General features: G+C 49.7%; 2 protein-coding genes and 1 pseudogene across 2 annotated transcripts; 2 read left to right on the forward strand and 1 right to left on the reverse strand.

The window, feature by feature from the left end:
• The first annotated feature begins 1,035 nt into the window (after positions 1-1,035).
• Positions 1,036-4,401, forward strand: LOC136539354 (8-amino-7-oxononanoate synthase-like). The gene is given in 13 exon segments (XM_066531307.1): positions 1,036-1,369; positions 1,454-1,524; positions 1,526-1,567; positions 1,642-1,749; positions 1,838-2,011; positions 2,013-2,077; positions 2,164-2,205; positions 2,331-2,418; positions 2,500-2,633; positions 3,172-3,260; positions 3,498-3,648; positions 3,733-3,801; positions 3,960-4,401. Coding segments are annotated over 13 exon segments (1,365 nt in total). The 5' UTR covers positions 1,036-1,161; the 3' UTR covers positions 4,084-4,401.
• A 244-nt stretch (positions 4,402-4,645) lies between these two features.
• LOC136539355 (uncharacterized) lies at positions 4,646-13,681 on the reverse strand. The gene is made up of 2 exons (XM_066531308.1): positions 13,029-13,681; positions 4,646-4,888 (listed from the first exon to the last, which is right to left on the reverse strand). Exons 1-2 carry the CDS (start codon positions 13,679-13,681, stop codon positions 4,687-4,689), a joined length of 855 nt encoding a protein of 284 aa, XP_066387405.1. The 3' UTR covers positions 4,646-4,686.
• Positions 6,374-7,326, forward strand: LOC136513475 (uncharacterized; annotated as a pseudogene).
• Positions 13,682-21,771: the final 8,090 nt, after the last annotated feature.

Here is a 21,771-nt window from a genome sequence, read left to right on the forward strand (position 1 = left end):
GACAACTTTTTATTTTTTTAATAAATTTTTAGATATTTTTTTATAAAAAATATTTCTAGTTGAATTTACTTCCTCGAACTTTGAACTTAGTTCGATTTACCCCCTCTGACGTGGCGCCATGTGAGCATCAAAACCGTCAGGGTGCAAAAGTGCATGGTTTTCAAAAGTTGTGTGTGTGTGGGGGGGGAGGGGTGGGGGTAAAAACTGGTTTCGTAGATCAGGGTGAAAAATCGGACGAGCACGATAGTTTAGGGAGGTATATTGGACTTCTTTCCAAGTTCTTATCTCATGGGGTCCACATGCTACAAGACCTGTTAGCGGGTGAGCCCATAGAGAGCATGCAGCCCGGGGCATGGTGGCCCGGCCCAATCACAGCACGGCTCGGTCTTGTGCGGGCCTAATGCATAGGGCCATGTCTGGGCCACTTCCCAGGCATGCTGGGCGCCCTGGCCTGGCCCGGTAAATGGCCAGAGGCCCGATGAGGAAAGCTCCAGCAACAGCAGCCCAACAGTCCAGCACCCTCTCCTAAAAAAAAAGCGTCGCCTGCTCCCGCAACGTCTCCTCCCCGCACCCAGGCACCGCGTCCGCGCTCTGCTCCTCGCCTCCTCCCCGCTCTCGCTCGGTCGCTCGCCTCGTGCTTGCGGACTCGCCTCGCCTCCTTTCCCCGCTCTCGCTCGCGGATCTGAGGCCGCCACCGCCGACCGTGCCCCGTGCCCCGTCCGCTCCGCCGCGCAAGGGTAGCCAACGGTCTCAATCCCGGATGCCATCACCGCCTCCGCGTCCTCCTCCACGCGGCCGCGCTTCCCGACGGCCGACGCTATCGCCTCGAGCGCAACCGCGGTCCGCATGATAGCGCGATAGCGCCTGGCGTCCTCTGTCCCTTCCTCTGCTGAAGTGGGCCACGTCCCGGCCCGGCCTGCTAGATTGGACGTACTTTTTGGGCCGTCCCAGCACGAAAAACAGTCCGTAGGCCCAGGCCTAGCCCGGCCGGGCGGTCCGAATGCTCATTCAGGTGAGCCAATCACCTAGCCCATCGCTGCGCTTCTGCGCCCACGGGCACGCTACCCAAGTCCTCAACTCTCCCCAAGCACCCCACTGAACGTGTCAAGTTTGCTCTCCTCTCTGCGTGCGCGCTCCACCGCCGCCGCCCACCCACGCCGCATGTTCGACGAAATGGGGCAGTGGGACGCTATGGTGGATGCCGCGCTCGCGACGCTGGAGGCCAGGAGCCTGCTGCGCGCCACGCGACCCATCGCGCTCGCGCCGCCCCCCGCAACCCCACAGACCTTCGACGGGCCGGGGCCCTGGGACCGTGCCGCCGTCGAAATCCGGCTCGACCGCGACACCATGCAGCAATGGCTGGCCGAAGGTCAGCGCCAATCAAATCTCTCCCCTCTGTGGCGCATGCCAAACTCGTAGTCACTGTGTTCTCCTCTTTGTAAGATTTGGTTAGGTGGTGAGGCGAGTGGACATGAAGAGGAGTTGGATGGAAATCTGATCCTTTTCTCAGGGAATGACTATATGAGGCCTCAGCTCGCATCCTGCAGTCCGTGAGGCTTTAGTGCAGGTGTGCCAATTATGTACACTGCTTGATATATATATCAATTATTTTGAATTAATGACCTAGTTGGTGCTTGCTAGGCAGCTCGAGATTATGGCATGGGGCCAAGAGGCTCGGCGTTGATCTGTGGGTATACTAGTTATCACAAGTTGGTGGAGGAATCATTGGCAGAATTGAAGAAAAAAGAGGTACCAATTGATGTCTTCAAATTGAAATTTTTGCATAAGCATCATCATTTCTTCAGCTTTGGATCCTTACTGTGTAGTGGTTCTGCAGGATTGCCTTCTTTGCCCTACTGGGTTTTCTGCCAACATGGCTGTAATGACGGCCCTGGGAAGTATTAGCTCTCTTTTGTCCCGTGGGAGAAAACCTGCAGAGCATGAGAGAATTGCGATCTTCTCAGATGCGCTGAACCATGCTTCAATCATTGATGGGATTTGGCTTTTGGAGCAGGCAGCAAGAAGCGATAGTGTTTGTATACAAGCACTGTGACATGTTCCATCTTGACTTCCTGCTGTATGTTTCTTCTTCACTATGCAGTAATATTCATTGTATTCACACTACTTGAATTAGCTGTAACTATATTTTTATGACCTCTGCAGGTCCAGTTGCTCAGTGGAAAAGAAAGTTGTTGTCACAGATAGGCAAGTCATCACTGACCAAGTGTTGGTGTTTCTGTTAATGTTGATGACTAGAGATTATATGCATGTTGTTACTTTATTATAGGCTAATAATATGAGAACCTCTTTGCATTTATAATAAAGTGCAGCCTGTTCAGCATGGATGGTGATTTCGCTCCATTACCTGAACTTGTCAAATTACGCAGAAAGTATGGGTTTCTATTGGTCATCGATGATGTTAGTATTTTATCTCCTCTCAAATAAGTTTTTGCAGATCTTTGTATTGATTGAGTTCTGTTCGCATTTTCTTTTGTCAAGGCTCATGGGACACTTGTTTGTGGTGAGAATGGTGGTGGTGCAGCTGAGCTGTTTGAATGTGAAAAGGACATTGACATAGGTGTCGGCACCTTAAGCAAGGCCGCTGGCTGCCAGGGTGGTTTTATAACATGCAGGTAATATACTCTTTGAAACAATCATATTTCCTTTCTAGTGAAATCTGTCTATGAATCATGATGACTATTAAACAAAGTAGATTGAGCATATCTGTCTAAAAAGTATGTGAGACATGTTTTTTTTTGATGGAACAGGAAGGGCCAGTGCCTTTACTGGATTGTGAGACATGTTTGACTGCATATATTTGAATGGGATAACATGCTCATCAGAGATGAGTGTGAGAATTAGGTTTACATGTTTCTGCAAACTCTCTGAGTTAATGTAGTGCTGAGTGCTGACTTCATTGAACATTCAACATGTTTCCATTCTGAGAACTTGCTGATGTCAGCTAACCGGAAGAATTTCTAGTGCTCAACTTCTCAGTTGGTTATCACAAGTTTCAACCATGGACTCTCATGCTTATAAGTTATTTATTTATAAAGAAGCTTTTCAGTTTGTTATCAGTAATCACAAGTTGAGTATAAGAATAAGAATATCAGTAGACAACACTTCCAGATTCTGAGATTCATCACTAAAAGCTTGCAATCTGTTGTGCAGCACTAGATGGAAGAGGCTTATTCAGTCACGAGGTCGCTCGTTCATATTTTCAACTGCTTTGCCGGTGCCAGTTGTTGCTTCTGTGCATGGTAATTCATGACTTAAACCCCTGTGCTAGTTCTTCTAGAAATGAATATTTATTTCAACAATATGTTGAGCTGACAAGTGACATCCAATATCCATTAATTAACATTATCTCCCGTTACATACAAGGAAAAAATGTACATGCTGTTTTTGCTTTCAAATTAGCCTGTGTGAATGAGGACTTAAATGTACTAATATAGCAGTAGCAGGGGACGTTTTCTAAATAGTGTTATTGATTTCAGCGGCACTCTATGTCTCAAGGAAGGAGGGATGGCGGAGATCAGTGATCTGGAGGCATGTGCAGTATTTTGCTTCGTTGACCAATCTCGAGATAACTAGTCCCATAATTTCCATTGTGGTTGGAAGTGAAGAAGCAGCGCTCAGGGCTGGCAGGTGCCCTTTCTCCCTGTTTCCTTAGTTTGCTTTGTCGATAACCTCGTTGCTTCGCGTACTAATATTTCGCTTCTAACACTTCAGGTATTTGCTAAGATCTGGATTTCATGTTACACCAATCCGACCACCCACGGTGCCACCCAACTCATGCAGGTTCCGGCTCATCTTCCCACTTACTGTTGTTCCATCATTCAGTCCTTCATGAACTTGTATACAGAATTCCTGCTAGAACTTGCTGTACATAAAAAGTCTCTTTCTTCAATTCTCCAATACTGTGAGCGAAGATAAACTTATCTTGGACCTATTGGCAGGCTGAGAATCACTCTTAGCGCTTCCCATTCCTCGGAGGACATCAAAAGGCTGGTTGATGCACTCACACCCTGGCTCCCTGTCAAACATTGTGAGGGGAGCTACGCTGCAGCGTCAAAACTCTAAGCGGTAACCCATGTGAGAGTTAGGGAAGTGGCACTAGCTGAGATCCTGCTATACTATATCATATGGGAAGAGGCGGCAAGCTGGTGCTGGTTGGCGCGACTAATGTACGCATTCATTATGTATGTATCACGCAGAATTTTGGTGGTGGCGTGACGCCTACGTCCTTCACCACTTATAAGCAATACTACTGTCTTGGTAGTCAGATATCGTTGTTGAAATAGCCGTTGTTTTAGCTCCACAATGGGAACTAGAAGCTGTTCAAAATACCCAGGCCTATTGATTTGGCCGTGCCGGGCAAGCATAACTCTGAAACTTAGCAAGGCACTGTTACGACATTGCCAACATTTCTTAACACAAAGGGTTCATGGCGAGCACAGCGGGCACATGACGAGCATATAACGGGTACGAGGCGAACTCTGGAACGCACAGACAGACGTATGTACATAGCACAGACACAAACCTATAACACTCCGATAGTTTATTCGACGAGACAGTTTAGCAAAGCTCTAGTCATGGCATGTAAGTACGTAACATCAGTGTATAGGCTCCAGCTCTGCTGTTACCCCGGCCGGCTTCTGATCTGTAGCCTGTAGGTGGCTGGGATCAGGCGTAGGAGAGCTTGGAGCTGGGGACGTAGATCCTGGCCCAGAGGTGCCTGCCTTTGATCAGGAACTTGGCCGTCTGCCGCCCGTTCAGCACCACTGGGATCATCGCCGCGCTGCGCAGCACCATGCGACCGTACACCGGCAGCTGCCCTGGCGCCACCTTCTCTATCATCACCGTCTCCACGCACGGCCCGTACACCCTGCAATTCACCATCCATGCACAAAATTATCTAGCGCTGTACGTGTATTTATATGATCCTGCACGACCGTGCACTTAGTGATGATGCTTGAACAAAAAAAATCAACTTGGGCTAATTCGAATCATAGTTTCTTCTGCAGAGAGCAAATTTTGTCCAGTGATTGAAAGCTTAAACCACAGCTGAAAGTTTTGGAATCATTTAAAAGTTTTCTCAAAACTTCCAGAGTACATATAACATTAGAGCCTTCAAAGTAGGTTTTGTAACTTCCTTTAGATCAGTATATTTTTGGAAAGTTTTATAAAAATCTAAAAGCTAAATAACTATTGTTGGCCTCTCCAAGATCTTTGAAAGTTGCGATGGATGAACAGTGAAGTTATGGAAACATCTAATAAAAATGTAAAATCTGGATATTTTTCTGGTCTGATTGGAACCGATTCGACCCGGTGTTTGATCAAATCTGCCCAACCCCCCTTCCATGACTACTGGTGACCGGAGCCCCCTTACTAAGGATAGCAATAGGTTGGGTGTGGTGCGGGTGGAGCAAATACCCCCTTGCAATAACACCCGCAAAATATTGTCACATCCATCGTGGGCACAACCTGCGAGTGCAATTTTGCACATGCGCCCGCGCCCGTGGGTTTTGGGCACCCATCGGGTGCGTTAACCTCACAAGTAATATATCACCACGATCACATTAATAACTATAGAAAGTTGAAAACAAGCAAAGTAATAACTATAGAAAGTTGAAAACAAGCAAAGTTTATCATCTATACATAGCAAAATCTAGTCATCTACCACATATGTATCATATAGTTATACAAGTTTTTAAAATAGACTAAAAATTTAATACTCAGGTGCCAAACATGTTCTTAACAACGAGACATAGATAATTACTTACTTTCCTGTTCCAAATTATAAGATGTTTTGGCTTTTTTTAATTTATAACTTTTGCTATGCACTTACATATACATTATGTCTAGATACATTGTAAAAGTAATGTATCTAAAAAAGCAAAAATGTAAAGTAATATGCTGCTCTCCTATGTCTGAACGCGCGGCAGGGGCAGGCGCCGAAAGGGCTCCCTGCTGCTGCACTGTAGTCGCGGCAGGGGCAGGCGTCGAAAGGCTCCTCTGCCACACTATAGCCACAGCAGGGGCAGACGCCAAAGTCAGCCCTGCTGTCACATCCAGTCACTGTAGCAGCATGACAGCTTGTCATGTATGTGTACTAGGATTAGATGGGATAGAGTTGTATTTAGGATTAAGTCCATTTTTGGCCCCTCAACTATTGTGTTGGTCTAATATTAACTCTCAACTACAAAACCGTCTAGTACCGGTACCCCAACTGTCAAAATCGTTCACTTTTAGTATTTGGGCGCGGGTAAGGCTGTTTTGTCCAACGTGGAGCGGTTTTGACATGTAACCTCTATCTCAGTGACATGTGGGGCCCACGCGTCATCGACTCAACCCCTCCCTCTCCATCCTCATGGCCACTCCCCCGACGCGTCCTCTCTCCGCGCGCGGCGAGGCGGGCGCTGCTCCCTCGCGTGGCTCCCTCGCGGGCGTTGCTCCCTCCGACGCGGCGGCGCTGGCCTCCACTCCTCTCGCGGGCACGGGCGCTGACCCTCGTGCGGCAAGCGGTCCCGGCGCGAGCGATGTGGCGGCGCTAGCCTCCACTCCTCTCGGCGATCCTGGGGCCATCATGGTGTTGTGTGGTCACTGTGCTGGTGTTGCGCCCGTGCTGCGCCGAGCAGTGCCGCTACCACGCGATGCTGCTATCGAAGACGCCGTTTGTACCATGACCGGTTGCCGACGAGCCATGGCTGTGAGAATGCACTTGATGCTTAGCCCTGCTGAGGACGACGACGAGGAAGGCGTCCGCGGCGCTGACCGCGACAGCACACGTGCGGTCCACGAGCAAGCCGTGCCACCCGGCGCTTGCTCACCTCCACGGCACCGTCCACGCTCAGGACATGGTGCGGCACCGGCGGAGCCTCCGCCTCCTCGGGCCACGACCTCGCGCTCTTGGACGTCGTCCTGACCGCGCTCGGCGACCTACTGGCCACGCCACGGGCCACGGCGGCCCTCCACGGCGCTGATGCCGACGACGACCAAGTCCTCGACGGCCTCCTCATACGCATGCATAGGCGGACCGAGAAGGAGCTGCACCGCCTCACCACCGTGATGCGGCACGCCTCGACCTCGAGGCGCGTGGCGCCGGTGCCCAGCTCAGTGGACGCCGCAGACACTGAAGTGGTCGGCGCAGTGGTGGAGGCGGGCATGGCCACGACGGAGGCCTCGACGATCATCTTCTCCGGGTGCACGGCCTTGTCGCCGAACATGTCGGCCATGGTACAAACGGTGTCTTCAGCTTCGCATAGGCATGGCCGGTTGCCGACGAGCCATGGCCATGAGGATGGAGAGGGAGGGATTGAGTAGATGACGCGTGGGCGCCACATGTCACTAAGATAGAGGTTGCGTGTCAAAACCGCTCAACGTCGGTCAAAATAGCCTTGCCCCCGCCTAGGTGCTAAAAGAGAACGATTTTGATAGTAGGCCTACCGGTACTAGACGGTTTTGTAGTTGAGGGTTAAAATTAGACCGACACAATAGTTGAGGGGCCAAAAGTGGACTTAATCCTTGTATTTATAGCTTCCCACTACAACTTAGTAAAGAGAGCGAGTTTAGTTTTGCTATCTCCTCTGCAGAGCTCTGCCCCACACTGGTGCTTATGCTGTGTGTGTGCGCGCTCTATTCTCCCTCCCTTCTTCTACCTCTAGCCATAGTGTGTGGTCGGCAAAGCTGGTGAGTGGTCGGCTCACCCGTGCGGGAGATCCTAGGGCCAACAAGTGGTATCAGAGTCGTACAAGTGTCGTCGTTGGACTAACCGCTGGCGATGACGGACGGTTTGGAGATGAGCGACAGCAGCGGCACTGTTGTGGCTGCCTAGCCACGATAGGAGGTCGTCGTGTGCTTGGTGCAGGAGGTCAGTGGCACTAGTTGGCCGACGCTGACTCGCACCAACTATGGTAAGTGGGCGGTGATCATGAAGGTCAAGCTCAGAGCCCGATGGCTCTGGAATGCCATTGACAAGGGTACCAACAATGAAGAAGACGACATGTTAGCGTTGGAGGCTATCCTCACTGTTGTGCTGGCAGAGTATAGGGAGCCATTAGGGGCGAAGAACTCTGCTAAGGAGGCGTGGGAGGCCATTGCAGCGATGCACGTCGGCTCCGACAGCGCAAAGAAGGCGACGACCTAGCTGTTGAAGCAAGAGTACACCACCCTCAAGTTCAAGGATGGTGAGTTGGTGGAGGACTTCTCCCTCCGCCTACAGTCGTTCATCAGCAAGCTGAGGAGCCATGGTGTCACCATCAACGAAGAAGAGTTGGTCTCTAAGTACCTCCACTCTGTGCCGGTAAAGTACATCCAGATCGCTCTCTCCATAGAGATGATGTTGGACTTGACCACCCTCACCATTGAGGATGTGATAGGCCATCTACGGGCGGTGGACGATCTCATGGAGCAGGCCACAACAACGATGGATAGCGGCAAGCTGCTACTGATAGAGGAGGAGTGGGCTACCCGGATGAAGAAGTCTGAGGAAGCCTCCTCTAGCTGTGGTGACGATGGCAAGCGTCGCGGCAAGGCTTCTTCGAAGAAGAAGAAGAAGAAGAAGGTCGACCCCAACGCCTACCGACGCTACGGGAAGACGGGCCATTGGGCAAAGGAGTGCCCAAATCGTAAGCAGGAGAAGAAGGCTGAGGCTCATTTAGCGTAGGCTGATGAGGCCACTCTCCTGATGGTGACATTTTGTGTACTGTTCGATGTTGAGGCGAAGGAGAAGGGAGAGGTGATGGTGGTGGAAGGGCATGACAAGGCTCTAAAGGCTGTCAACCTCGACAAACTACGTGCCTAGGTCCACCTCAGACATGTGGGCGGCGGACAGGAGCAGTGGTGGTACCTGGACTCCGGTGCCAGCGACCACATGACGAGCTCTAAGGAAGCCTTCTCTGAGCTCGACGGCAACGTGACCGGCACGATGAAGTTCGGTGACTGCTCAAGGGTGACGATCTGAGGGCGTGACACCATCATCTTCAGGTGCCAAAATGGTGAGCATTGCATGCTGATGGATGTGTACTACATCCTGCAGCTACGTTCAAGCATCGTCAGCATCAGACAGCTGGACGAGCACGGATGCGAGGTACTGATCGAGAGTGGGATCCTGAAGAGTCAGGATCGGGAGCGGCGTCTTCTCATGAAGGTAAAACACTCACGTAATCGATTGTACCTACTCGACTTGAAGGTGGAGCAGCCGGTGTGCCTAGCAGCATGGCACACCGAGGAGCCGTGGCTATGGCATGTCCGGTTCGGCCATCTTAGCTTTGACACGCTCGGTCGGCATGAGAAGATGGTCTGAGGGCTGCCCCACATCAAGCACGTAGGCGAGCTGTGTGACAGCTGCCTGGCCGGGAAGTAGAGGAGTTTGTCGTTCCCAAAGGCGACCAAGTATCATACGGCAGAAGCTCTCGAGCTCGTCCATGGTGATCTCTGCGGGCCAATCACGCCAGCCACAAACGGTGGTCGGCAGTATTTCCTCCTGCTCGTGGATAATTGCAGTCGCTATATGTGGCTGCAACTCCTGATAGGCAAGGACGAGGCAGTGGAGGTGATCAAGAAGTACAAGGCGCGGTGGAGGCGGAGAGTGGCAAGAACCTACGCGTGCTACGGACTGATCGTGGTGGTGGATTCACTTTGGTGGAGTTTGGTGCGTACTGTGTGGATTAGGGTGTGGTGCGACACCACACCATGCTGTACTCGCCACAACAGAATGGCATGGTGGAGCGGCGGAACTAGATGGTGGTCAGCATGGCTCGATCCATAATGAAGGCCAAGAGCATGCCAGTAAGGTTCTAGGGTGAGGCGGTGACCACGGCGGTGTTCATTCTCAACCGCGCGCCCACCAAGGCCCTAAAGGATAAGACGTTGTTCGAAGCTTGGTATGGGTGCAAGCCGAGTGTTTCCTTCCTCCGGACATTCGGCTGCATCAGCCACGTCAGGAAGACGAAGCCGGTCCTCACCAAGCCGAAGGACAGGAGCACACCGATGGTGCTCCTAGGCTACGAGGAAGGTACCAAGGCGTACCTGCTCTACGACCCACGTGGAGGCAAGGTGGTTGTCTCGCACAACGTCGTGTTAGATGAGATGGTGGCCTAGGACTAGGACAGTCCGAGCATGGGGGAAGCTGGCGACTTCACTAGCACTTTCATCATTGAGCACTTGGTCATCCATGGTGGTGGAGATGCTGGACAGGGGGTGCCGACCACTCCAGCAACAGAGCCGAGCACTCATGGGGCGATGCCGAGCACTCCGAGAGGGGTGCCGAGCACTCTGGGAAGGATGCCGAGCACTTCGGAAGGGGTGCCAAGCGGTCCTACAGTGGTGCCGACCACTCCAGGATGGGTGCCGAACACTCCCGTAGCGGAGCCGAGAGGTCTTGCAGTGATGCAGAGCACTCCAAGACTGGTGCCGAGCACTCCTATAGTGGTGCCAACCACTCTAGGAGTGGTGACGAGCGGTCCAGGAGTAGTGCCAAGCATTGCAGCTGGGGTGCTGAGCACTCTAGGTGTTGTGTCGACCACTTCGGCAGGATAGGGGACTCTATCAACGTCGATCGAGTTTGCCTCACCTCCAAACAACATCATAGAGTTCGTGGATGCTTTCCATGAAGGTGAGGTGGTGCGGTTCCACAGGATGGATGACATCGTCGGTGGCACAGGGTCCTTAGGTTGGGCAGGTCAGCTTCTCATTAGTGCAGAGGAACCACCCATGTTCACACTGGCCGAGCGTGATGCAAATTGGCGACGAGCGATGCTGGAGGAGATGAAGGCGATCGAGGAAATCAAGACTTGGGAGCTCGTCGATCCACCTTTAGGATGCCGTCCAATCGCCCTGAAGTGGGTGTACAAGGTCAAGTAGGACGAGCGCAACGCCATTGTCAAGCACAAGGCGTGCCTCGTCGCCCGAGGCTTTGTCCAGCGTGAGGGCATCGACTTCAAGGAAGTCTTTGCGCCGGTAGAGCGCATGGAGTCTATCCAACTGTTGCTGGCTTTGGTAGCAGTGAAGGACTGGCGCGTCCATCACCTAGACATAAAATCGGCCTTCCTCAACGGCGAGCTGGTGGAGACGTTCTTTGTTAGGCAACCTCCGGGTTTTGCCATCAAGAGAGCAGAGCACAGGGTGCTCTGACTGCGCAATCCACTCTATGGGCTACGGCAGGCCCCGCGAGCATGGAACACCAAGCTTGACACCACGCTGGGCGAGCTTGGGTTTACGCGGTGTGCGACCGAGCATGCGCTCTATGCGGTGACGGGGAAGGAGGAGCTCGTCATCAGCGTGTATGTGGACGACTTGATCATCACCGGCGTGAATGCGGAGGACATCGACAGCTTCAAGCGTGAGATGGTGGCTCATTTTTGAATGAGCGATTTCAGCGCGCTCTCCTACTACATTGGCATCGAGGTAAGATAGGGGAAGGAGGCGCTTATGCTCGGTCAGAGCACGTACGCCTCAAAGCTGTTGGAGCAGAGCGGCATAGCTGAGTGCAAGCCATGCTTGACTCCGATGGAGGAGCGGCTGAAGTTGACGAAGCCCAGTACCACGGTAAGGTAGATGCAAAACTCTACCGGAGCATCATCGGCGGTCTGCGCTACCTAGACCACACGAGGCCAGACATTGCGTTCGCCGTGGGCTACGTCAGTAGCTTTATGGAGGATCCCCGAGAAGATCATTGGGCCACGGTGAAGCGGCTGCTGCACTACATCAAGATGCCGGTGGATTAGGGGATCGTCTTCCCCAAGACCGATGGAAGTGGGCTGTAGCTCACTGTGTTCAACGATGCAGACATGGCGGGGGACATCGACGGATGGCGGAGCACCTTTGGCGTACTCGTCTTCCTCGGGTCGGCTCCAATCTCATGGCTGTCACTGAATCAGAAGGTGGTGGCGCTGTCCACGTGCGAGGCAGAGTACGTGGCGGCGGTCACAGTGGCGTGCCAAGCTATGTGGCTGCGCTGGCTGTTGGGCGAGCTGACCGGTGTGAAAGCTCACCCACCAGCACTGATGGTGGACAACCAGCCCACCATCGCCCTTGCGAAGAATCCAGTTTTCTATGACCGGAGCAAGCACATTGACATCAAGTATCACTTCCTCAGGGACTGTGTTGGAGGGACTGTGTCAATGGAGGGCTGATCGTCATCGAGTTTATCAAAACTGGTCGGCAACTCGTAAACGTCCTCACCAAGCCGCTCGGCTGTCTTCGGTTCACGGAGCTGAAGAAGATGATCGGCATGGTGGAGGTTCTAGGGTTAGCAGTAGGATTAGGAAAAATTGTAAAATAATTGCTACTCCCATGTCTGAACGCGCGGCAGGGGCAGGCGCCGAAAGGGCTCCCTACTGCTGCACTATAGCCGTGGATGAGGCAGGCGTTGAAAGGCTCCCCTACCGCACTGTAGCCACAGCAGGGGTAGACACCAAAGTCAGCCCTGCTGTCACATCTAGTCACAGTAGCAATATCGTAGCCTGAAATGTCTGTATACTAAGATTAGATGGATAGAGTTGTATTTATAGCTTCTCACTGTAACTCAGTAAAGCGAGCGAGTTTAATTTTGCCATCTCCTCTGTAGAGTTCTGGCTCACGCTGGTGCTTATGTTGTGTGTGCGTGCTCTGTTCTCCCTCCCTTCTTTTACCTCTAGCCATAGTGTGTGGTCGGCAACGCCGGTGAACGGTCGGCTCATCCGCGCGGGAGATCCCGGATCCAACATAAAAATCTTATAATTTAAAACAGAGTGGGAGTACATGGAATGCTCCTTGTATTTTGAACCTCGATAGTCACCCTATAGGTACGATTTGACACTCATATCCGACCTTAGCTTCATTCATTTCTGTACCGATCCGACGAGACCCGTGGGTACGATTTGGCATCCAAGCCCGCAGTACCCTAGCGGGTGCGGCATCCGCAGGCACTCGTACCCGCGGATTCAACTACCATCCCTACCCCTGACTACACACAAGGGAGTACTAGGGGAGCGAAGGTAAACACACACACGATCTACAAATAGAGAGAAGAGAAGCGGACTTACGAGTTGAAGAACTCCATGATGTCCTCCCTGTTAATGGGGTAGCCTCTGGAGAAGGTGATAAATAGGGAGCGGTAATCGTCTGGCGGGGGGCTCTGCAAAGGGATCCACGGCGATGCCATCGGGTTTAGAGGAAAGGATGCCACCGTCGGGGCGGTCAGCACGGGGGAGCCAACCATCGGCGGTGCAGCAAGCACACCGCTTGTGTTAGTGGGGACACTTTTGCTGCTGACATCACAAACGGCGAGGCATACGCTCCTGTACTGGTAGGTGACGCCATCCAAGACCTCGCGGTGCCCTTCGAAGTAGCCCACGTCGTCTATGCGCTTGGTCAAGAGCACGTTCGTGCAGGGTAGGCACCTCTCGCGGCCGTCGCTGCCGTCGCCGGTGCCGGCCGCAGGCCCGTGGCCCTCGCGGGCGAGGCAGCGGAGGCACGCGATAGCCTCGTCGACGAACCGCAGCACAACAGGTCCTGGCAGCGCGGAGACGCGGCGGATGAAGTCGTGGTGGCCGTTGGACTCGAGCCAGAGCCAGAACGCGATCACCCATCGCATGGGCATCGGGTCCTGGGCGAGGTCGTGCACTAGACGATGGAACAGGTCTCTCTCCAGCTTGTGGAAGAGGATCAACTTCTCCATGGTGGTCAGGCTGGCCATGGCGACTGTCGACAGAGCTCCCCGGCCGCTCTGGAAACAACAACGCCACGGCACGGGACCACGCCTCGATAGACAAGTCACTAGACAAAGGGGAAGGGCATGCAACCCAGGTGATGAAGAAACAGAGGAGCCACTTCGGCCACTGAGAGAAAAGCAAGCATTAATCCAAGGGGGTTGTTGCTTGATGGTGGCTACAAGACAACACAGTGCACACGAGGGAGCATGCATGGCGCTGTGGACACACGTCACTGTATCTAGCCGCACCATGCCTCACATGGAAAGCCTTAACACTACTAACCATCTCGCATTTTATGGAGGCATTTGTGCATCAGTTTCTCTTTTCTTTTGGCAATACTTGGGTTAGGTGCATAAATATATTATAAGTTTTTATTTACCTTCAAGTTTGTTTTATCTTTTTATATTTGGAATATTTGAGTTAGGTACATATAAATCACTTTGGCTCCTTGCAAAAGAACTTTTATCGGATGTTCACGTTGTTGGCGAAGAGATTAATATCCTTGTGAGGATCACCCATCCAATAACCATAATGAGTCACGTGAAATGATCGATAATCTAATGAGTTATAGAAGAGGAATAATGATGGTAGACTTAACTGAACTAGCATAATATTATTAATTCCACCGCACCTCTAATCCTCTATCACGCTTGTTTTCAGTTCTTGCATGGTGTTAAACGTTCCTCCATGTGGCTCCATCACGTACGTATAGTGGTGCCTTTTAGTGATGATCTTGTCTTGTTTGTCGACGCATTTATGTTTGACATAGGCAATTTTCGCAAAAATGCGGTCCCTCTCTCACGCTGTTCAGTCTAGATGATCTCCAACGGGTCATAGTGTCTAACAAGCAGGTTGTTCAAGCATGGGAAGTCCTTTACGCCAGCGGGACTGCCCTCAAGCGGCAAAAGGCACATCCTCGATCGCAAGCGCAATGGAGAGCTGGATCGGAGGTTGCCAAGAACGTGATCTATCTCATCCTCTGGCTGCAGACGATGATCATGGGTGTAAAGGCCCTCGACGACATGGTGATCATATAGCTCCTGGTACTTTACAGCGCACCTATCAACCCACTTATATATTAAGTGACTCATTTGTGACTTATTTATTTCTCATAATGTTTCTAGGTTCTTATGCATAAGTTGGCTATAAACTTACTACCTGCCTTCTTTTTCTCTCCTATTATAAGCTAGACTTAGTATCACCAGACATGACTGGTTTTAACTTATATGAGTACGGGTCGTAAATCTAGATCACATATAGGATACAGTGGGCACGAGGGCAGTTTAGGAAGTAAAAAAAGCAGGACGAAAAAAGTGGGTTGGAACAAACGCTTCACTCTTTAATATTAGATGAAGATGGAGATAGAGATAGAGATAGAGATAGAGATAGAAATAGAGATATAAGAGATAGAAATATAGATAGAGATAGAGATGAGATTAGTAGATATAGATAGAGATATCTGGGACACATCGCAACATGTATTCAACGACAACCTGAATGTGATGCTGTGCTAGTTTGAAGACAATGTCGACTTGTTCTTGATCCCCCAATCCTAAGCGGTTAGCCTGCGAACCCACATACAGACTTGATTTTGTGGGTTTCTTGCAATAACCCATAATTTATTTTAAGCCTATATATATATATATATATATATAGGTTTACGGACAGACCGCTTGCATCCCTAGATGGCGCTATCGGTCACCGTCATGAGGATGATGTGCCCGCAGACTCTGACGGCATCCGTCTCGTTCCTCACAAAACATTGCGAACTAGTACTTGAACAAAATGTGTGAGAACTTACCTAGGCAGGAATGCATCTGTGATCTGTCTTATGACCTATCTACAACATTTACATCTCTGGTCGATGGGACCAATTTCATGTGCACGATTTGTGCATGGTTCTATGGTTCGGGCGTTGCATCGAGCGCATCGAAACGGAGCGCCCGCTCGCGGGCCAAGTGTCGAGGCACTGCAGCGTCATTGTGTTGTATTCGTGAGTGCGGGTCGGAGTTGAGGGATGAGAAAATGTTCAAGGAGACCACCACCGCACCGCGGCAATCTTTGGGGTCAACGTACGACCACGACATGTGGGTGCAGCTCTAGATGGCTCCGTTCTAAGCTCATTGTGCCATTGCTAATAAGTCCGGATGATCTATGCATCCCTGTACATCCATATGATTGATAGTGGCTAATCTGTTTCCTAATAAACCGATCATCATAGCTGTTGTTGTATCTGACAGATACTAATTAGTTGGGTAGCATCGTCGTTGTGTCTGGAATGATAGTTTATAGTTCATCTGGAGCTGTGCAAGCTAGACATTCAAAGGTTTGCTTCTATTCGTTTCTTGATTGAAAGCATCTGTTGGCCATCCTGTGTTGCTGTGAAGATCTAAGTAGGGGTCGTGTGTAATAAGATCCAGAAACAATCATTTAATGGTGGTCTGCACACTGTCCATGGCAATACCCCTCATACAATAACTGCAGAGTAATTGTGCACGACGTGACTAACTCGATGGGCAACAAATTAAATCACTAGACAAGGATCAAAGAAGAGCAAGCAACCTAGATGAAAAATAATACAAAAAACACTCCCCCCATTGAGAGCAAAGCAAGCATGAATCCAAGGAGGTTGTTGTTTGCTGGTGGCCACATGACAACAGAGTGCACACGAGGGAGCATGTATGACACTATAGGCATACGTCAGTGTACCAAGCCACATCGTGCCTCAGATGAAAAGTCTCAATGCTACTAACCACCTCAGTGGCTTTTGGTGCTTTGTGCTACAGTTTCTTTATTTTCTAACTACTTGGGTTAGGTGCACATATATTCACATGTTTTTACCTTCAACGTTCCTTATCTTTTTGTTTGGACATATATGAGTTAGGTACATATAATTCTAACTCTGGCTCCTCCAGAAAGAACTTTTATAAGAGGTTCAAGTTGTTGAATGAAGAGACCATCCTTGTAACTCATAACGATCATCCAATGCAATTACCATGGTGAGGGATGTGGATTGATCTATAGGCTGATGAGATGTAAGAGAGGAACAACATAGACCTAATAAAACTAGCACCATGTAGGTCATAGCAAATTATACTACTTCCATCTTCACATTTTAATTTGAATATCCTTTATGCATGCCTAGATCTTGTGAACCACTAGTATGTTGTTATAGTTTTAGAATAACTACATGCATGAATATAATACTATTTTTTCTTATATAATTAAAAGAAGGTGATTGTGGGGTATGTCCTCCGGTACCCACAAAACAAGACATGGGCCGCGCCCCAAAGGTGGCCCAGCCCAGAAGATCAAGGCGTGCACCGTAAGACTACATGAAGATGTGATTTATTGTATAATACCAAATATGATATTTTTTCTTGTAACCCTACCCCTCCAGAGTATAGAAGGAGAGGCAGGGGTCCCCTAGACGATATATCGAATCTAATACACAATCAATACAAAATAACAGAGCCCAGGACGTAGGGTTTTACGTCACATTGACGGCCTGAACCTGTATAAATCTTGTGTCTTGTGTCTCTGTTACCATCCGGTTCCTGATCACGCGCATCCCCACCAATCATTTACTACCGTGGGTATACCCCTGAGTAGACTGCCGACCATATTTCGTCAATAGTGGCGCGCCAGGTAGTGGCTGTGCGTGCTGATTCTGTGGCGAATCAGATGGGAATCTTTTCTTCAACCAACGTCGCCGACAATTCAACATTCGATGGCAACTCGACATTGGCACGCAGCGGATCACTTTCCTCGACGAATGGCCACACGTGCTGGAGTCCGACGCCTTGCCATGCGCCTCCAACAGACGCAACACACGACAACAAGATCAGAGTCAAGCAATCCAAGAGAGCTAAGTCAAGTCACTTCCTAATTAAATATTGTTATTATACTTCCAGATATATCCGTATGTCTGCATGATTTCGGTAGGGAGAAACCTAATCACATCTTGTTGTTGTTCGTGATTTCTGATCGGATACGCAAGATTGTTTCCGTGGATCACGACAACCAGCAATCAGGAAAGGCGGTTGACGATAATGTGATGTGGAGCAGTGTTTCCACCAAAAATGTTGGTCAGCCATACAAGCTAATTGGAGTAGTTGAAGAGATATACAAGCACATATGCATCTGTATCTACACCACCATGCATGCAACCTCATGTATCTCAGGCATGCAAGGAAGATCTTGGACTGCACCCTCGCCTTAGTCGGACATGCTCAAGGTCTTCGTCTCCCCACGCGGATTGACTCCGTCAAGCTCCGATTACGTCCGTTCGCCTACAACTCCGCGTACCCGTCCAAACTGTCAAACGAACCATCCGAGCCGTCAAGCGAGCCGCTAAGCGATACTACTCGTTCCGATCGCCTGCCGCGTCGCAATGATCGCCACGAAGAACGGCGTTATAACAACCGTGACCGCCACCATGACGACAGGTCAGAAAGCTTGAGGGCCGGGCAATTTCATCGACGCCGACCAAATAACGTCATACACCACCGATCATACATTATGTCTAAAGATAAGTACCTTTTTATATATGAATATTTATTAAAGTTTTCGCCACGATGTTTCTTCATACTATTCTCTACATGATTATTCTCCAAACGACTTTTCTCCACGTATACCATCTTAAAGATGACATACGCTTTCGCCTCAATGGCTCCCCGAACAGCCACGTTTACGCTTGTGCTCTCTAGAGACGGCCCTATCTCTGGCTTCTCCCAACACATGCATGAGCGCCTGCCCTCTGTGTTATGGGTGGTTGGCAGCGGTTCCTCGGCGATGCCTATATTCCTAAGCTTGCATAGGAGCTAAGCTCTTTACGCCATGAGGTGTGGGATAGCCGGAGCTGGGGGGCTCAACCAATAAACTAACGGCTCGGGACAGTTTATATTAAATATAAACACATCTCTAAAAGAAAACTTAATGTTTACAATATATTTAAGATATTCTTCATCAACTCGCCAACCAACCACGCTCTCACTTGTGTTACAAGAAATAGGCATGTTCTCGATCTCACTCCTACACGTGCATGAGTGCCAGCCCTCTGCATTATGGGTGGTCGGCAGTGGCTCCTCGACGACGCCTGTGCTCTTACGCATAAACGGGTGCTAAGCACTCTACGCTATGGAGTATGGGCTAGTCGGGGCTGGTGATGCGATACAGAACCAACTGGCAAGAAGTTACTCATATTTAAAATATGAACACTTCATACAAACATAATGTCTATCTATTCCGCTCTGCTGCCTTCATCGCCTAGTCCATATATTTATTTTTATATCATATACTACTCATTCTACATATTTATTATAGGATCATCGTCCGGGTGGTCGCACCACCTGGCCTTCGGACTTCTCCGCCGATCGACTGGTCGGACCGCTAGGTTCATGAACTTCGTCGCCGACCAGTTGGTCGGATTGTTCGGCATTCACTTCTACTCGGCGCTTACTTCACTGCCGACCAGTTGGTTGGGTTGCTCGGTGCTCGATTCTTCGGCAACCAACTGGTCGGATTGTCCGTCGCTTCATCGTCAGCTACGCTGGGGGCTCACCAGCTAAGCTGGGGACTCTACGACGTTTGGATTGTTCATCGCTTCATCGTCAGCCACGCTGGGGCTCGCTAGCTAAGCTGGAGACTCCTCGGCATTCGTATTCTTCATGCAAGAGTCACCAACTAAGCTGGGGACTCCCTTGGTGGTCGGATCTTGCTATGTCTCATCGATGTGCTATCAGCTTGATCCATGTTGTTCGGATCAGGGTGCTGATCTGGGGCAGCACGTCTGAGTCTTGATACGCACATATTAGATGATGTCGACAAGCTTTCAGATTTATTTTCTTTGAGCATGGTACATGATTTATTCTTCATCTTCGAGCAGGCTCGAGGACTAGCGGTGAATGTAGTGCTCTTTTCTTGATTTACCCTCCTTTATTGACTAAATCATGGATGATTTCTCACAAACGGAGTCTAAGTGGCTACACTTCGCCTAAGGTGGAGAATTTTTAAATTTTTATCTTGAGCCCCTTACATCCTTGTGGCAAGCCTTACTTGGCTAAGTCCAAGATCTGCGTACCCGTTAAACCGGTCGGCTTTGACTTTCACCGCTCAGTTCACCAGTTAAACTGGTCGGCTTTGACTTCCACCGCTCGGATCACTGGTTAAACTGATTGGCTTCAAGTCAAACTGCTCGGACTTATTCAAGACAGCGTTGCTCAAAGGATACAAGGCGCTCGGGGACTAGCTATGGAGGTATGGCCCCCGGTACCCACAAAACAAGACATGGGCCGCACCCCAAAGGTGGCCCAGTCCACAAGATCAAGGCGTACACTATAAGACTACATGAAGTTATGATTTATTGTATAATACCAAATAGAATATTTTTCTTGTAACCCTACATCTCCAGAGTATATAAGGAGAGGCAAGGGTCCCCAAGATGATATATCGAATCTGATACACAATCAATACAAAATAACAGAGCACAAGACGTAGGGTTTTACATCACGTTGATGGCCTGAACCTGTATAAATCTTATGTCTTGTGTCTCTGTTACCATTTGTGTAACACCCTAAAATTTGCAACATTTTGAAAATAGGTGAATTGGATTTATTTATGTAATAGTGTGTGCATGCAACATAGAAAAACAATAAATTTTATAAAATTAAAATCAAATTTAAGGTTTACCTACATGTTTATGCATTCATGCTGTTACATATTATTTTTTTATTGTGTGGTTTGAGATCAGATTTCAAATTGAATTGAATTTGCATTCAAAATTGGTTTGGAAAATGGTTTAGAAAATGGAAAAGGAATTTCTTTCTCCTCCTTTGCTTTCGGCCTGCTGGCCCACTTCTCCGTGCCAGCCTAGTCTCGCCCCCGCGCCACTCTTCTCTCTACGCGGCCTGCCTCTTCTCTCGCCGTTGGCCCAGCACACAGCCTAGTTCCCCGCCGCGGGCGCCGTTCCCCTTCTCCCTCCGTTTCACTGACAGCCGGGCCTGTTTCTTTCTCTCTGGCTGATGAGCCTACCCCACTTGTCATCGCCTTCCTCGCGAGCTTGTCCGCACTAGACACTGCTGTTGTTGGGAGTCCGTGCCGCCCCCACCGCTTCCCTGCCTTGCGCCCCACAATGCTTCTCGGCCTTAAATAGTAGCCCCACCATCCCGCCTCCCCTCAAATTTCTGAAGCCATTTTGCCTCGAGCTCGCAGCGCCGTCGTCGAGCCAAACCCTAGCACTGCCATTGCCGCCGCCCATGGAGCCGCATGCCACCACGGACCCGCTGTCGTCCGCGTGAAGCAGCTAGGTGAGCTCGCCGTTTTCTTCTCTACCACCCCAAGGCTTTCGTTGGAGCAATCGATTTCGGAGTCACCATTCCGGCGAGGAGTCGAGACCCTAGCCATGGCGCTATCGCCTGGGCAGCATGCCGGTGACCCCATCCCTCCCAATGGCTATGCACCATTCATGTTTGATCCAACGGCCCAGATTAGAAGATACCCCTTCGCTGTGACATTTGCAAAAAGGCCCTTATAACTATTTAGATCTCAACCCGTCATCCTTGGTTTCTTTCAAACTGACCCCTGCCTTTTGTTTTTATAGTGCCCACAGTCCTTGGTCAGGTTTAAAAATCAGGTTTTATTTATTTTAATTTGAAAATCAAGTTCCATCTATTTACAAAACTGCCACTATCTTCTATAGGCCATAAAATCTCCATTTTAACTCCAATTTGGTCCGTTCAACTTGCGTTAGGTTCGTAATTTCATAATCTATATGTTTATACTACTGTTAAGTATGTTTTTAACTTTTAAAATTCAAGGTTTGATTTAATCTATTATTTTACTAAAGGAAATCTTGTTTAATTCATAACTTCTTCATTTTAGCTCTGATTTTTGTGATCTTCGCGTCTGTGTGTTCGTAATGAGACGTAGATTTATTTTACAAACTTTTCATCTTGATTTATGCTGATTGATGTACTATTCTAATCTATAGCTTTTGTTTGCTATGCATGATTGCTTCTAGATGCTTGTATGTTGCTGTGATTCTCGAGTATAGATGGTGAGCAATTCGTGGGAG

The sequence above is a fragment of the Miscanthus floridulus genome, chromosome 2 (genome assembly GCF_019320115.1).
Source record: "Miscanthus floridulus cultivar M001 chromosome 2, ASM1932011v1, whole genome shotgun sequence".
NCBI classification, from domain to species: domain Eukaryota; kingdom Viridiplantae; phylum Streptophyta; class Magnoliopsida; order Poales; family Poaceae; genus Miscanthus; species Miscanthus floridulus.

Excerpts from the sequence above, each read along its gene's own strand:
- LOC136539355 (XM_066531308.1), bottom strand. The coding sequence starts at position 13,681 with ATGGCCAGCCTGACCACCATGGAGAAGTTGATCCTCTTCCACAAGCTG. Across the intron at positions 4,889-13,028 it reads ATCATGGAGTTCTTCAACTC|GGTGTACGGGCCGTGCGTGG; the intron begins GTAAGTCCGCTT and ends GGTGAATTGCAG.